The following is a 16,533-nucleotide window of genomic DNA, read 5'->3' on the forward strand; positions in this document are numbered from 1 at the left end:
GACCGGTCAGGTCTGGAGCCGGCGCACCCCCACTCCAGGGCTGATCTCTCCAACAGCCCGACTCCTCCGGAGCGCAGGAAGGCGCGCTGAGATGCCCGGGCCTCAGGCTTCTTCGAACTTGGGCTCGGCCAAACTCGCTCCCCGTTACCGCCCACATGGCGCACCACCCAGGACAGGCAGGAAACGGAAGGGAAGAGAGAGGGCCAGGGGAGAAAAGTGGGTCCCCGCCCAGGTTGATCCTAAAGAGGGCCCAGGAAGGCATCCCATTTTGTGCGTAACCCCACCCACAACCCGCCTCCTCCTCCTCCCTTCTCCAGGACGCGCCCACCCATCCTTCAGTCTCCGGGGCTTTTCAGTCCTTTGCATTCCAGGAGGGTCCGAGAAGTCTTTGCTTGGAATGCCCTTAATTTGCATGGACACACCCAACCCTTGGCTCCAGCAGCCTCATTAACACAGCCTTTCCCACCACGTGAGAACTTGGTGGAGTCCTGTACCAAAATAGGTCCTTTATTCAAAGTCTATGGCTGGTCTTTTGACCACTTTTGTTGACCTCTCACATTTCACTTAGGGCAGCAGTCCAGGACCACTCCAAGAGGGGCTCAAAGACCCTTGAAATCAGAGACCCCGGTATCAAGGTCTATGAGGAGGGGAGCCGGATTCCTTTTGCACTTTGGCCTCGACCATCTGGAATCCGAGGATCAAGCCAAGTTCCCAATAATAGCACCAGATGCTTCCTGCCCGACGTCTGGCCTCCGCGAGGTAACCAGAGGCCGAGCTACCCTTAAAGGGGCGGAGGACCAAGGCAGAGTGTGGCATAGCATCTCAGGTGTCCATTCCGCTGGCCGAGGGTCCCGTGGACCCTGGGGGTCCCGAGTCAGAGAGCAGAGATGAGTGAGCGCAGGGAACTCTGGCTGGAGGCGCTAAGGGGCCGGTAAGTCGTGGCTAGACCCTCAGCCTGGGGGTCTCCGGGGGGACAGGGCAGGGCTACTCCTCGAGGCCGACGGTACCACACGGCCCAGCTTCTCCCAGGGCCTCGGGAAGGACCCAATGCTGGGGGCCCTTTTCCCGGAGTCAGCAGACAGTTCCTAGAGAGACAGCAGAGGTCAGCCCAAGCCCTGACCAATCTCACCTCCAGCATCCTGCACTGGCCTGCTATCCTGCGCGAGATTCCCTGTGTGGCCCCAAGGCCTCATCCTTCAAGAACCCAGGAGTTCCTCCCAGCCCCGTTCCCCTCGTGGCCCTAGCTTCCCACCAGGGACCCCGCGCCCAGGGCACCGAGGCGCCAGGTCCCGGGCTGGGTCCGCCCTCGAGCCCTGCCCCAGCGCGCGCACCGTCGGCGCAGCAGGCGCAGGAGCGACAGCAGCAGCAGCAGCAGCACTGAGACGGCCGTCACCGTCGAGAAGACCCGGGCTGCGGGCACACGGGTCCAGTGAGGACAAGGGTCCGGAGGGGCTGCTCCCCAAGCTCCCTCCCGCCTCGCACGCCCGCTCGCCTCACCCCCCATCGCAGCCTCCGGAGCCCCAGGCCGGGGGCTGCAGCTCACGTTGGCCCCTTCGAGGGGCGCTGCGGGGGTCTGGGCAGAGCCCCTGGGGGTCGCCCGGTCCTCGGCAGCGTCCTGCAGCCCTGCGGAGAGGGGTGTGAAGCAGGGTGGCGGGGGAGCTGGCGGAGGGGGGTCGGGCGGGGCCTCACCGTGGTAGGTGAGCGCGAAGCCCTGCGCGTGGCCGCGCGCGTCGCTGCGGAAGGTGAGCAGCAGCGAGGCAGCGCGCAGGCGCAGCGGCCCGGGCGGCGGCGGGCGGGCGCCGTCGAAGGCGCGGAGCAGGCGGCCCGAGGCGGCGTCGCGCAGCTCCAGCCGGTCGCGCGGGTCGGCCAGCTCGAAGAGGCGGAAGGTGAGCTCCAGCGCGGCACCCGGCGGGCCCAGCGCCCAGCTGCAGTTCCGGTCCGGCCCGTACTCGTCCGGGAAGTCCGGGGAGTAGATGACGCCCTGAGGTGCGGTCCAGTTCCCCTGGCAGGAGCCCACGGACACTGTGGGCGGGGCCGGCGGTCAGAACCCGGCCCCGGGCTCTCCCCTCACGGGGCGGGGCCTCACGCTGGAGCCCCGCCCCCCGCGGCTAGGCCCCGCCCCCAGGCTGGCCCCACTGCCTCGGCGGGCCCCCTCCAGCCCCTTCCTTAGGCCCCGCCCCACGCTATTAATCCCCTCCTGGGGGCCCGCCCTCACTCAGACCCCGCCCTCGGCCCCCAGCCTGGTCCTCTTCGGGCCCCGGCCCCAGCCTACTGCCTCCGGGTCCCAGATTCCGCTCCCTATCGGGTCATCGCGCTCAGGGTCCCACCCAGACTCCTCCCCTCACCCAGGTCCCTCATCCCCGCCCACTTCTCACCTTCGTAGATGCCCAGGCGCCCGTCGCCGCCGCACAGCTGGCCCGGGTGGCCAAAGCAGATCTGGTCACAGTCGGTTGCCGGGGCCGGGCGTCCCCGGGCCAGGTCGCTTTCAGAGCCACAGAAACAGGCGTAGCCAGCCTCCACGCCCGCCAGCTGGGGGCACAGACCCGGTGACCCCAGAGGCAGGGAGCGAGATAGGGGTGGGGTGGTGGAAGCCAGGGGTAAGGGTCGCAAATGGGAATCGGGCTGGACGTTCAGCAGTCAGTGTCAAGGTTTGGCGTCAGAGTCGGGAGTTGATGTGGGTCCTGAGGTCAAGGTCGGGGGTCACTGGTCGGGGCCGGCGGGCAGTACCTGGTAGCCCTTCATGCGGCAGAAGCGAAGGCACACCTGGACCGTGAGCTTGGTTGAGGTGCCACTGGGGCCGCTGAGGGCCGGGGGTGCCCCCGAGTCCACGAAGCAGCCCAGGTACCCGGGCACTGAGGGGGCAGCGGAGTCGGGCTCTGTCACGCGCCTCCGAAAGCCAACTCCCCCGGGCAGCCGTGCGGTCCCACCCTCGTCCAGCCGGGCCCACTCACTGTGGCACGTGGGGATGTCGCAGTAGCGCCAGTAGATGCCCTCCTCCGTCTCGGCCACGTAGCACCATGGCTGCACGTCACCATCTGGGTTCCTGCGAGAGGGGGAGAAGTGATCGGAAGCCCACAGCCCCAAGAGCCACGAATCCCGGGCCGCGCCCCACGGCCTATTCGGAAACTGGCCCCGTGTGTGTTGGAGGTTATTTGAGCGCTCCTCTCCGTCCTCGCACGAATTCTGGTTTGCTCCACGTGCTTCTGGATGTCGACTTCTGAGCAGGCCGTGGGAAGCCATTAAAGGGGCCCTGAGGGCTGATTTTAGGGCTTCAGCTGTTGCTAGGACGAGACGTAGTGTATGAAGACTTTGAGGCCATCTGTAGTGTTCGCCCCCTACCCAGCCATGGGCCTCGGCCACGTCCCTTGCGGTTCAGCAGAGAAGTGCCCTTCCGCTGCGCTGGGGCTCTGCCGTTCCAGACAGCAGACATGGCTCTAAGCCCCCAGTCCCTTGGTCACAGCCAGTAGAAGCCGCGCGAAGAAATGGTAGAGCAAGAGCCCACCCAGCCCCTCACCCCAGGGCTCGCCTCTAACTAGATCGTGCCCGCACAAGCCCCTTGGGCGCCCAGCACTGGCCCTGGGCTCCTGGCCCTGCGTCAGGCTCTCAAGAAGTTGGGCACGAAAGGCCGGACCCCACGGCCGAGGACTATCCCAGCTCCCAACCCCGCCCCCAGCGCAGGCTAGGCCCGCCCCTCGCTTAGGCTCCGCCTCCAGACCCTCGTGGCGGACCCCTTACTCGCCCAGTGGAGACCTCAGCCCCGCCCACACGGAGGCCCCGCCCCAGTACAGGCCCCGCCCCTGCCCCGCCCCTCACCGACAGAAGTTGTGCGCGCCCAGCCCCCAGCGGCCCTGGGGGTCGCTGGCGCTGCTGTAGCTGTGCTGCTGCGTCTGGTCCCAGAAGAGGCAGGGCCGGCCGGCCCCGCGTGGGCCGGTACGGTTCTGGTGGCCGCGGTAGTCGGCGCCATTCACCTGGAAGCACTCGGACAGGCCTGCACGGCGACGGCGGGGCCTGGGGAGGTCTGGACCCTCGCCCGGCATCCTCATCCGCCGACGCCAACTCCCGCTTCGCTCCCCAGCCAGTGCCCCCGGCGCCCGCAGGGCCCTTGGGCTGCCCAGCTGCTCCCGCCACCTGCTCTGTCCCCTCCCCAGCCTCGGGACCCAGGTCCTAGGCGCAGAGGAGGTGGAGGGAGTGGTGACCACGGCCCAGTCGCCGGGCTGGGACTCACCTGGGCTATGCAGGCTCCCTGCGGAGGTCCCGCGTGGCGGCAGCAGTGGGCGGAGGAGGAGGAGGAGGAGGAGGCCCTGCCGGGCCCGTGTCCCCATCGCCCCAAACCAAGGAGAGGTAGCCCTGGCCCACACACGGCGCGTGCCACCCCCGGGGTCGCTTCGGGGTCTCCCAGGCCACATGGTGGACGTTGTCCCCTGACCGTCTATCCTCGTCCCACTCTGGGCAGCGCTCTCCGTCTGGGGCGGGGGAAATAGCTCCCGGGGTTATTTGCCTCCCAGGGTTTCTGCCCCGGAGGCGTCTCTCTGTCCCTGTCCCTACTGGGGGTTTCCCCGAGGGTGGTCTCTGGCCAGGGGCGTTCTCCGTCTCTGCCTCTCCGTACTCGGGGTTGTGCCTCGGCCTCCACACCCGCCCCTTCCCGCTGCGCCTCGCTCTCTGAGTCTCCCTCGCCCAGGTCTCTAACGCGCTGGCTCCTGCCCCCGTCGCGTCCCTCCGCGGGTCCCTCCCCCCTGGGTCCCTCCCTCCCCATCCCATCCCCCGAGGCCGGGAAGCTCCGCCCGAGACTGGAGCCGAGGCAGCAGGTCCAGACGCCTCCCACGCCCGCCTCCCCCACCTCGTCTGGGGACCCTCGGCGTCCCGGCGCGCGCCTCCCCGTCCCCTCCCCCTCTCAGGGTCGGTGCAGGTTCTAGAGGGAGTGTGTGGAGGAGGCCAGGCCAGGCTGGTGGACAGAAGGACCCTAATGGGGGACATACAGGACCTACTGGCGAGGCCACACGCCCCCAGGATACCCCGGAGTCTCCCGCTCACAGGCACACTTGAACGAAGAGCACGCACGTACTCCCACTCAGTCTCCCATTCATCGTCAGACGCTCACACGCACACCCTCTATCGGATCCTCACACCCCTCCCTCCGCAGGTCCCGACGCCTCTCGCCTGACGGTGGAAGTGCCACTCCCTGCCCCCCGCACCCGCGAGACAGGCGGGAATGGTGGATGCTCAGTCCTGGACAGGCAGGGGCAGCTGGTGTCTGGGGAGGAAGGCAGCTGCGCCCGTGGTCCCAGCCTGTCCTCTCCTCTCCTCCCCCTTCTCTTCCTGGGACCCCCAGCCCAGGCTCGCCGGAGCCCTCGCAGCGCTGAGGAATTCCCCCAGCGGTGCCCCCCAACCTGGCGGGGGAGGGGGAGGGGAGCAGGCCCAGGCAGGTGTGGGGGGAAATTCCCCGCCCCCTCCCCCTGGGCCCGACTCCTCCGAGTCCTCTGATCTCCCAGCGCCGCCCGCCGGCTGCCCCCAGGGCTTGGGGGGAGGCCAACGCAGGTGCGTGGGAGGGCGGGGGTGGGGGCCAGCGAGGAGGCGGGTGGTGGCCGGGGGCCCAGAGCGGCCCCTCCCAGTCCAGATCCGTTGCCCCTCAGTCCAGCCTTTCCACCCCTCACCAGGCCCCCACCAGGCTGTCCAGCCCGGGAAGACCTGTCCCTGCCCTGTCAGTTTCCCCGCCCCCCAAGATGGGGGGCGCAGAGAGGATTCTAGAAAAGCCAGGGTGGCCAGGCGGTGAGGAACCGGCGGAGTCGTCACAGTTAGTGCTTCACACGCAGGCTCTTGGGTCTGGGGGCGCGTGGGGATGCAAGGAGGTGGGCTTTCTGAGATGCGAGGCTGGCACCTGGGTCGCCTCGTGGGCAGCCCCCTCAGCAGCCAGGCTGGGGCAAGCTCGCCTGGAGGCTTCCTGGCCCCGCTGAGCACAGGACTGGGAGTCTCACCTGCACGCACTAGCCCACGGCCCCGGGAACCGGCCTGACGCCTCCCTAATGAGGGAGCAGCAGGTGGCCACCTGTCAAGCTGGTCCCCTTCTCCCTCCTGCCCACGAGTGCGGGGGCTGCCAAGCTTGGTGGTGTAGTCCCAGGCTATGGCCCACGGAAAGCATCCTGGGGCGGCAGGACTGGGCCATGGGTGATGGGGGTGCATGGGAATCCTCATCGTCCAAGGTCTCAGCCCCACAGAAGAAAGGGGAGGAGGTGGGCAGAGACTCCCAGGATCCCATGTGCCCAATGGGGGCAGAGGGAGGAGTGGAGGAGGAACTGATCCCTTCTCTGGTCAGAGGGTGATCAAAAAGGATTGTCCATCTGGTCCACTGCACTTCCACCCTTTAGTCTGGGTGGGCTTCAGTTTCCTACAAAGGGGGTATCAGATGAGAGGGAGGGGATGCTCAGTTTCAAAACTTAGGCTGGGGGATGAGAGGCGGTGTCCTGATTGCGAGCTCCAGTCCCAGGGGACTCATGGAATCTCCAACTAAGGAAGGTCTGGGTCCTCACCCCCACCACTTCTGGGGAGTTCAGAAAGGCCCCCTGCTGAAGGGCCCTGCAGTTCCAGTCAAGACCTCCCCCTGGTCCCTTGGCAGCAATGGCACTGCTGTTGTGGGAGGGTCGGCTCCTGTCTGCCCCTATCCACCTGTGTTTACTGATCCCAAGTCCTCCAGGTCCTGCACAAACACCTGCACCTCCCTTCCTCTCCTCCCCTGCCTCAAGTGTGGCTACACGAGTGAGTCCAGGTGAGTGGCGTTCTGGCTGGAGGGAGGACCCGAAGGGAGGGTTCCTACCAGCAGCATTAGCATCAGCAGGAACTTAGAAATGCAGATTCTCAGGCTCCGCCCCAGCCTTCCTTCATCGGAACCTGCATTTAACAAGATCTCCAGGTGTTAAAGTCTGGGAAGCGCTGATGTAGGTCCCCACCACGTCTGGCCTATGATGGCCTCAGTTTCTGTCTCCTCCATTCACCAACTGAATGGAGGGGATGCCCAGGGCTAGACGAGGATGGAAGGAGCTGGATTCCTGAGTGACTTTGTGGAAGGTGCCGCCAAAGAGAAGTATCAGCTTGGGACTCTGCATGAGTGAGAAATAAACATCTATTGTGTTTAGCCACTGAGATTGGGGGCTTGCTTGTTACAGCAGCTGGCACAGCCTACCTGACTAATACACCCTCCCACCCCTCTCCAGTTCTTGTCTCCAGCATTGGTTTCCTAGGGCTGTAACAGCACCACATACTAGGGGCTTAAACAACAGAAATTGATTGTCTACAATCTGGAGGCTGGAAGCCTGAGGCCCGGATGTCAGCAGGGTTGGTCCCCTCTGAGAGCTGTGATGGTGAATTTATTGATGCCTCTTGATTAGGTTCTGGCGATTTGCTGGCCGTCACTGGTGTTCCTCAGCTCGTAGAAGCATCCCTCTGATCTCCGCCTTCATCTTCATGTGGCCTTCTCCCTGAGTGCGTGTCTGTGTCCAAATTTCTCCTTTATATACGGATATCAGTCACATTGGATTAGGGGCCCAACCTACCCCAGTGTGACCTCGTCTTAACTAATCACATCTGTGGTGACCTCTTTCCAAATAAGGCCAAATTCTAAGGTATTGGGAGTTAGGACTTCAACACGTGAACTGGCGGGGACACAGTTCAACTCATAACATCTCTTATTATCTGTTGTCCCTTTTCCATCCTTGCTGCCACCTCCCTAGTCCATGCCACTACCACGTCCTACTTCGACAAAGGGCTCTCCCAACTGTTGTCTGACTCCCCACTCTTACCCTCTGCAGCCCCTCCAGCAGCTAGAGCCTATCTCTTTATTTTGTGGGAGAAAGACATTTGCTGCAGGCACCGTCTGGCACTTGGCCATCCACTCATTCTTCTTTTTTTCATGGTGAAAAACACATAACATTAAGTTTCCCATCTTAACCATTTGTAAGTGAATAGTTCAGCAGCCAAGTATATTCACATCCTTGTGCAACTGATCCCTAACTTTTTCATCTTGCAACATTGATACTCTGTACCCATTAAACACTGATTCTGCCTCCCTTCCCCCAGCCCTTGGGAACCACCTTTGTACTTTCTGTGTCTATGATTTTGACGACTTTAGCTATTTCATATGAGTGGAATCATACAGTATTTGTTCTTTCGTAAGTGGCTTATTTTGCTTAGCATCATGTCCTCAAGGTTCTCCCATGATGTAGCATAGGACTTCCTTCTTTTTTAAGGCTGCATAATATTCCATAGGGATAGGCCACATTTTTCTTTATCCTTTCGTCTGTCAATGGACAGGTGAATCACTTTCACCAGCCAGAGTGCAACAGACATGGGACAGAGAGACCCAAGCAGGACTCCCACCCACGTCCGCCCTGCCCTCCCCTCATGCATTTCATTCGTCATTCAGTCAATCACATCTTTATCCAATGTTTATGAGTGCTTGCTGCATGCTAGGCAAATTCTTCTCCCTTCTTTGAAGCATTGAGGGTTGTTAGGCCCAAAGCCCGTGTCAGGGCCCCTCCTTATTTCCAAAGCAGAGGGGCCTGTCTGGTGCCCTCAGAGCCCTTGGGGGGACAGGGGAGTGGGCAGCCAGGAAAGTCTGGGCTCCGCAGAGCTGTGGTGAGGGTGCAGCCTGAGGCTGGCGGCTCACCTGTCTTTGGTTGGTCTCCAGAGACCCCTTTGGGTACTTTTGGCTTCTAGTCCTTAAACCAGGTAGTCATACCTGATGTGGACACTAGGGAGAGAACACCCGGGGCAGGGGTTGCCTGACGGGATTGCGTTTTAGAAAAGCCACCCCCCACCAAGTGTCATGGGGATAGAATACAGAGAGGGGACAATGGAGGCTGCTGTGCTCATGCAGGCGAGAGGCTGGGGCTCCAGGTGACTCAGGGGCCTAGGGATGGGGACGTTTATTAATACAAGCACTGCCTAAAAGGTCGTCTTTACTATGTAAGTGCCTTACCTGGTGCTATGGACTGAATGTGTGACCCCCCGAAATTCATATGTTGAAACCTTAATCCCAATGTAATGGTCTCAGGGGCCTTTGGGAGGGGTTCAGGCCAGGGTGGAGCCTCATGATGGATTAGTGCCTTATAAGAAAAGGCCAGAGTTAGCTAGCTCCCCCACACCCCCGTGTAAGGACACAGCAAAAAGGTGGCCATCGTAAACCAGGAGAGCCCTCACCAGAAACCGACCGTGCCTGCACCCTGGTCTCAGACTTGCAGCTTCCAGAACCGTGAGAAACCACCGTCTGTTGTTTAAGGCCCCCACCCCCCGGTCTATGGTATTCGTTATGGCAGTCCTAGAGGACTAAGACACCTGGATTCCCCAAACCCCCCCAGCGCCAGAGGAAGGAACCCCCATCAGCCTTAACAAATAGGAAAGAGACAGGCAGAGGGAGTGAGTGCTAGCGGGTCAGGCGTTACTTTTCGGGGTGATGAAATGTTCTGGAATCAGACAGTGGTGACGGAGGCACAACTCTGTGAATATACTAACAGCCATCGAATTGCATGATATGTGGCTTATATCTCAATAAAGCTGTTACTAAAAAAGAACGAGGCAGGGTGGCACTAGTGTGCGCTGACAGCTGACAGGACAGAGGGACAGGCAGGGTGGCATCGAGGACAGCTCTGGGTTTCTAGGCGTGTGGTGGAGCCATCAGATGAGGAGGACAACAGGCAGACACTCCTTTTACCGCTTGTGCCCAGTGCCCATGGGATGCCCAGGACCAAGGCCCTGGAGGCAGCTGGACATGCAGGCTTGCTTGCAGAAGAGAGGCCCAGGCTGGGGCTGCATATTGACAAACTGGGAACCCCAAAAGAGGCTGGGCAGAAAAGGGCTGAGGTCCAGTCCCCAGCACTCCAACCCCTGCACTCAGAGGCTGGCAGGGGCTGAGGAGCCCAGGAGGGAGGCTGGGAGGGGACACAGGGAGGTGGGTGGAGAACCCAGGAGGGGCCATCGGGGAGGAATCAAGGAGGGGTGGCTGAAGGCGAGCTCTGAGAAGCATCCATTGATTTCAGTGACGAGGGTCCCTGCCACCCTGCAGAAGTTGTCTTGACAGAGGACATGGGGACAGGAGGCAGAGTGGGGACCAGAAGAGGGAGTGGGGTCCATGAGCAGCGTTTCGATGAGGCACACCTCATCACCATGGGGACAGGGACTGGGGCTGGGGCTCCTAGAGCTGACTGCTGCACCCCACTTTAGAAATTTGAGTTCCTCCTTGGTACTTTTGCTACTCCTTGTGAACTTTTTATTTTAAATTTCATGATTGAGATGTTACACACTGTCACGCATAGGGGCACAGAGACACACTACCAATGCCGTGTGGTGCAGACACAATAAAATAGGGTTTATTGGGGGAAACCAGCAGCAGAGTGGGAGCAGGGGAGGATGAGGGCAGCCCCACCAAGTTGTCACTGTCCCCAAGGGGCCAGCTTCTGAGACAGGGACTTGCCCCTGTGCACTTTGCTCTCTGACAGGGACAGGGCAGGGGACATCTCTGGCTCTGGAACCATAGAGGAAGTGGCCTTATGAGGGGGAAGCCTCTGGAGCTCAGTGGCTAAGTGGTCGTGAGGCCACCCATGGCGCCACCAGTATCCAAATTCATGTCCATCTGAGAGCCCTCAGTCTGAGCCACATGGACCATCCAGCTGTCCTCTGAGGTCAAAGCAGGTGTGGAGAAGAGGGGCAGTGTGCCGGCCCTCGCCAACGCGAATGTTGAGGAGCGGAGTGAAGCCATGTCCTTCCTCTGAGTCTCCTCACGCCGCACCCCAATGTCTGGCTGCCCAGAGCCCAGCCAGGCTGATGGCATAGGACTCGGGCCTGGGGAAGTCGCTGGTCCTGCAGAGGCCCCGCTGGGAAGGCTGCGGACCCGGCCGGCGGAGCAGGCTTTGCAAGTGGCAGGGGCTGCCGCGACTCAATGCTTCTTGCCAGTCACTCAGGCCTGTGCGAGGTCCCCCCGTCCACGATGGGGCTGAGCAGAGACCCGACTGGTGGCGGCACAAACTTGACCATTCTTTTGAGTCTAGGTGCCTTCCTGTCAGTGTGGCTGCCTCCCATGGGCATGCACATTTGTGACACGAAGATGGCTCTGGGATTGGGGCGTCATGTCTGTACCCACAGGGCCATGTCTTTGGCCTTAGCCATGGGCAGGTCACTGTCTTGGGGCAGCATGCCAAGAGCACTGCCTGAAACGTAGCTGGTGTTGAGTGTCCACTGCTGAGGGCCATCAGCATGAGGGGCGCTTTGGCAGACACCTGCCTCCCACCTGGGAGGTGGCCTGTCCCATCACTGGGCCGTCCTGACTGCTGGCAAGGCTGGGAGGTGGGGGCGCCGGGGAGCCGGCAGTCATGTCAGGTAATGGGTCAGTGCGAAGGTAGCCGGGGTCTCGGGGGTCTAACCCCCCGTTGCCTGGGGGTGCCGTTTCTGTTTTAAGCTTGCTCCAGCTTGTGAAAATGAGTCAGGGAGGACTCAGTTTGAGAGGTGCCTAGAGAATCCAGGCCTCTCTTTCAGTGACATCAGGGTCAGGGAATGGCCAGCAGGGGCCGCACGGCCCTCTGTGGGCTTGGAGCAAACCCCTCAGCAACCCCTCCAGAGGACCCCCACCCTCTCTTGGTGTGGCTGACATCTGGGCCAGGTGATCTGGCACTGTCCCAGATGAGGGGGTCTCCCCCAGGGTGTTGCCCAAGCACTCCGTCACTTCTAAGCCCGTGGCACTGAGACACGTGGAGTGTGTGGCTTCGTGGTAGCCAATAGTGGTTGCATAAGGGATGTGGACACACACAGCAGCTCTACACGGTGAGATATAAAATAGGGTTTATTGGGGGAAATGTATAAGCAGAGGGACAGTGGGGGGGACTCGAGCTGTCACTGTCCCACAGCTGGATGGCAGGCTCCATGGCCAGCTTGCCAGGAGGGAGGGAGCCTCCCGCTGTGTGCTCCATCTGTGATTACAGGATGAGGGCAAGAAAACTCGCTGTCAAGGACGTGGCCTTGTTAGCAAGCAGCAGCCTCTGGAGTTCCCAGAGGATGTCAGCCCTCTTCTCCTCGGACCAGCTAGAATAGCTCTCTGCGCCTCTACCAGACAGGAGAGGGGATGCGCCTCTGCTGCTATCTGGTCTGCCTCTCCTCCTGCATCAGATGAACCTGGGCAACCCAGGACACCACTGGCCTCATCAGGAGTGTCTGCCCAGGGCCGCCTTCCTGCGGACATCTGGGCCGGCTCCCACTGCTGGGAACAACACTTGCCGTGGGGATCGTGGACACTGGGTTTAATTTAAGTTGGAAACAGCAAAGGAAAGAAAGTCCGACAGAGGGTGTAGTGAGGCTTCTGGTTTGGTGTGCCCTGTCACCGTGAGGGATGGATGCAGCCCCGAGCATGAAGGCCCAGTGGGGTGCCTGGAGCTCTGCAGAGCAGCTCAGCTCAGCTTGAAGAAGCAGGAACTTCCCCCGAGGTGCCCTGGATGAAGCAGGGCCACACCCGACGGGAAGGTCCTTGGCAAGGTCGCTCGCGTGCTCTGAAAACAGACGGTTGTGAGCGCAGAGCAGGGAAGAGGTGTCTTTGTCAAAAGATGCTTCTTCAGCTCCTTTGGAGGTCGGAGCCTTCCCTACGTCAGGCAGGCCTGCAAGCCGCCCCGCTCCTGGGGCTCCTCTTTGCCGGCAGGAAGACACCATCAAAATACCCCTCCTGGGAGACGTCGTGAGGAGATGTGAAGGCCACAGACACTTTGGAAGAGTGCAAGTTTTTGTCAGGCAAACTCTAACCGGGTGGGAAATGCCGGGCGGGGTCCCGTGCAGACGAAGAGCATCCTGGACGCTGGCAACTCGTGAGGCTTCTCTGCTCGAATCTGGAGGAGAGTGGCCTCAGTGGGACTCGCTGCCAAGTTCTCTATCTGTGACCTTCCTGATTGCAGAGAAACATGCATTCATTATCAGAATCCAAAGGTGGCGGAAATAGATAATATAGAAAGTTAGGGATTCCTGTAACCCTTTTCCTTAGAGATAACCATCAACTAGATCATTGCTGTACACACATATACATACATAGCAATCCCTTTAAAATGTGACCTGCTCCACAACATAGATTTGGGGAATTCCCAGCTTTCCATGCTAGCATGTCCTGGAGGAAACACCCAACATTCCTGAGAAGTCCCATTTCCTGCCGCAGAAGTCACTGGGACTCACACCCTGGCCTTTTCAAGATTCTTTGTCAAGAAACATAAAGTTCTCCTGTATTACTGTGACGGTTTAGAACGTGTTCACAAGTTCTTTGATATTCCTCACTCCAAGTGCAGGAGCCTATTCCCTCCGCTTGGGTGTGGGCTGGATGCGTGACTGACTTCCAATGAACAGAGTAAAGTAGGAGTGATGGGGTGTGACAATGTCGTAAAAGTCACCGGGCTTCCTGCCTTTTTTAGAAATAGCTTTATTAAGCTATAATTCACATACCATATGGCTCACCCATGTAAAGTGTAGAATTGGATGGTTTTTAGTGTGTTCACAGAGTTGTGCATCCATCACCACAATCACTTCTAGAACATTTTCATCACCCCGAAAAGAAACTCCAGACCCTTCAGCTCTCACCCTCCCACATTTTTAGTCCTAGAAATCTACTCATCTCTTTTCTGTCTCCATGGATTTGCCCATTCTGGACATTCCATATAAAATTCATATAAATGCTAGGCTCTCTCTTCTGTCTGGCTTCCTTCACTGAGCGTGTTTTCAGGGCTCACCCACATTGTAGCATGTGTCAGGACTTCATTCCTTTTTATGGCTGAATAATATTTCACTGTATGGATATATCACTTTTTATTTATCCATTCACCCACTAATGGACATTTTGGATTGTTCTCACTTTTTGGCTATTATGAGTGATGTTGATTAGAACATTAGTGTACATTTTTGTATGGACACACGCTTTCAATTCTCTTGGGTATACACCTAGGAGTGGAATCACTAGGTAAACATACACTCTCTGTTTAACATTTTGAGGAACTTCCAGACTGTTTTCCAAAGTGGCTGCACCACTTTATATTCCCACCCTGAGAGTATGAGGGTTCCAGTTTCTCCGCATCCTCTCCAACACTTGTTATTGTGTGTCTTTTTTATTACAGCCTCCCAAGTGGGTGTGGAGTGTATCTCACTGGAGTGTTGACTTGCATTTTCCAAGCAAATGATGTTGAGTATCTCTAATTATGCTTATTGGCCATTTGTATATCTTGGGCTTCATAAAAGAAATTAAATTTTTGAAAAACTGTTTTTCAGACCCTTTGCCCATTTGTTAATTGGGTTGTCTTCTTGTTGTTGAGTTATAAGAATTATTTGGATATTCAGGATACCAGTCTTTAATCAGATATATGATTTGCAAATGTTTCATTCTGTGCATTCTGTGGGTTGTCTTTTCACCTTCTTTTTTTTTTCTTTTTTTCTTTTGAGGAAGATCAGCCCTGAGCTAACTACTGCCAATCCTCATCTTTTTGCTGAGGAAGACTGGCCCTGAGCTAATATCCATGCCCATGTTCCTCTACTTTATACGTGGGATGCCTGCCCCAGCAAGGCTTGACAAGCGGTGCCTAGGTCTGCACCTGGGATCCGAACTGGCAAACCCAGGGACGCCAAAGCAGAATGTGAGAACTTAACTGCTGTGCCACTGGCTGGCCCCTGAACTGTTTTCTTAATTTGACTTTTGGATTGTTCATTGAAAGTGTATACAAATACAATTAATTTTTGTATATTGATCTTGTACTCTGCAACCTGGCTGAACTTGTTTATTAGTTCCAATAGTTTTTTAGTGGATTCCTTAGGATTTTCTATATATCATCCACCAATAGAGTTTTTCTTTTTCCTTTCCAAACTAGATGTCTTTTCTTTCTTTTTTTTGGCTAGAACCTCCAGTGCGGTGTTGAATGGAAGTGGTGGGAGTGAGCTGTGGTGGAAAGCGCTCAGTCTGTCCCCAGTGAGTATGACGTTAGTTGTGGGGTTTTCATGGGTGCTCCTTATCAGGTTGAGATAGCTTTTTATTCCTAATTTGTTGAGTGTTTTTATCACGAGGAGGTGTTGGATTTCATCCAATGCTTTTTGTGTCTATTCAGCGTTCATGTGTTGTGTTTTATTCTATTGACATGCTGTGTGGCGTCCCCAAGACCACCCCCAGCTTTGGTGATTTTGCTAGAAGGACTCACAGGATTCAGCAGCTAGTCATACTCATGGCTAAGATTTATTACAGTGAGAAGATACAAAGCAAAATCAGCAAAAGGGAAAAGCATCTGGGGTGAAGCCCAGGGGAGACCGGGCACAACCCTCCAAAGTTGTCTCCCACCAGAGTTGCACAGAATGCGCTTAATTTTGCAGCAAGGAGCTGTGATGACTTGTGTGAAGTGTTGTTTACCAAGGAAGCTCCCCTGAGCCTAGGAGTTCAGGGTTTTTACTGGGGGCCGGCCATGTAGACACACGGTGTCTGGGTGCCTGGCTGTAGTCACTGAAACTCCAGAATTTCAGAAGGAAAGCTGTGTTCAGCAAAAATCACATTCTTTGTACAAAGAGATAAGAGTGAGCAACTGTTATCATTCCAGGACAGTGCTGCATCCGTGTAGGGAACTATTTACCAGTCGAGTCCTAGAGGCCAGCTAGGGGTCACCCTTGCAAGCAGGCTGTTTTAAGGACAGCGGTTGGAGGCCTGCTACGTTAAGTCTGTTCTGCACAAATGTGTGTTATGTTGACTGATGTACAGATGTTAAGGCCATCTTTCATTCCTAGGATGAATCCCATTTCATCATGGTGTATGATCCTTTTTTTTGTCACTGGATTCAGTTTGCTGGTATTTTCTTTTCTTTTCTTTTCTTTTTTTTAAAGGTTTTATTTTTTTCCTTTTTCTCCCCAAAGCCCCCCGGTACATAGTTGTATATTCTTAGTTGTGGGTTCCTCTAGTTGTGGCATGTGGGACGCCGCCTCAGCGTGGCTCGATGAGCAGTGCCATGTCCGCGCCCAGGACTCGAACAAACGAAACACTGGCCGCCTGCAGTGGAGTGCGCGAACTTAACCACTCAGCCACGGGGCCAGCCCCTGCTGGTATTTTCTTGAGGATTTTTGCATCTACATTCCTAAGAGATTTTGGTCTGTAGTTTTCCTGTAATGGCCTTGCTTGATTTTGGTATCATGGTGATACTGGCCTTATAGAATGAGTTGGGAAATGTTCCTCCTCTTCTATTTTTGGGAAGAGTTTGTGAAGAATTTGTGTTAATTCTTCTTTAAATGTTTGGTAGAACACACCAATGAAGTCATCTGGGCCTGGGCTTTTCTTTGTGGGAAGTTTTAAAATTACTAATTCAATCTCTTTACTTCTTGTACATCTATTCAGATTTTCTCTCTCTTCTTAAATCAGTTTTGGTAGATTATGTCTTTCTAGGAATTTTTTCATTTCATCTGAGTTATCTAATTTGTTGGCATGCTGTTTTTCATAGCATGCATTTGTAATCCTTTTCTTCCCTCTGTGAGGTAGGTAGTAATGTCCCATCTTTCATTCTTGATTTT

The 16,533-nt window shown here is 57.2% G+C and overlaps 2 protein-coding genes and 1 long non-coding RNA gene across 12 annotated transcripts in view; 1 reads left to right on the top strand and 2 right to left on the bottom strand.

The window, feature by feature from the left end:
* The window catches only part of LOC138917036 (uncharacterized), a 16,831-nt gene extending 1,813 nt beyond the window's left edge, over positions 1–15,018 (top strand). The window contains exons 2-3 of the long non-coding RNA XR_011424372.1: positions 14,444–14,630; positions 14,890–15,018. This is a non-coding gene — a long non-coding RNA (uncharacterized lncRNA). The remainder of the gene's footprint in view (positions 1–14,443; positions 14,631–14,889) is intronic.
* Positions 483–4,731, bottom strand: KREMEN2 (kringle containing transmembrane protein 2). Of its 2 annotated transcripts, none has more exons than XM_023616504.2 (9): positions 4,226–4,731; positions 3,814–3,988; positions 2,952–3,043; positions 2,728–2,852; positions 2,376–2,529; positions 1,690–2,022; positions 1,498–1,623; positions 1,332–1,410; positions 483–1,085 (listed from the first exon to the last, which is right to left on the bottom strand). In XM_023616504.2, exons 1-9 carry the CDS (start codon positions 4,404–4,406, stop codon positions 875–877), a joined length of 1,476 nt encoding a protein of 491 aa, XP_023472272.2. In that variant the 5' UTR covers positions 4,407–4,731; the 3' UTR covers positions 483–874. The 2 variants fall into 2 exon arrangements, with proteins under 2 accessions (XP_023472272.2, XP_070087244.1); XM_070231143.1 differs by having other exon boundaries at positions 2,952–3,281; positions 4,226–4,404.
* Positions 11,804–16,533, bottom strand: part of FLYWCH1 (FLYWCH-type zinc finger 1) — a 26,937-nt gene continuing 22,207 nt past the window's right edge. For all 9 annotated transcript variants that reach the window (XM_070231112.1, XM_070231115.1, XM_070231116.1 and 6 more), the window contains one exon: positions 11,804–12,907. In XM_070231112.1, coding sequence (XP_070087213.1) covers positions 12,868–12,907 — 40 coding nt within the window. In that variant the 3' untranslated portion in view covers positions 11,804–12,867. The remainder of the gene's footprint in view (positions 12,908–16,533) is intronic.

The sequence above is a fragment of the Equus caballus genome, chromosome 13 (genome assembly GCF_041296265.1).
Source record: "Equus caballus isolate H_3958 breed thoroughbred chromosome 13, TB-T2T, whole genome shotgun sequence".
Taxonomy (NCBI): domain Eukaryota; kingdom Metazoa; phylum Chordata; class Mammalia; order Perissodactyla; family Equidae; genus Equus; species Equus caballus.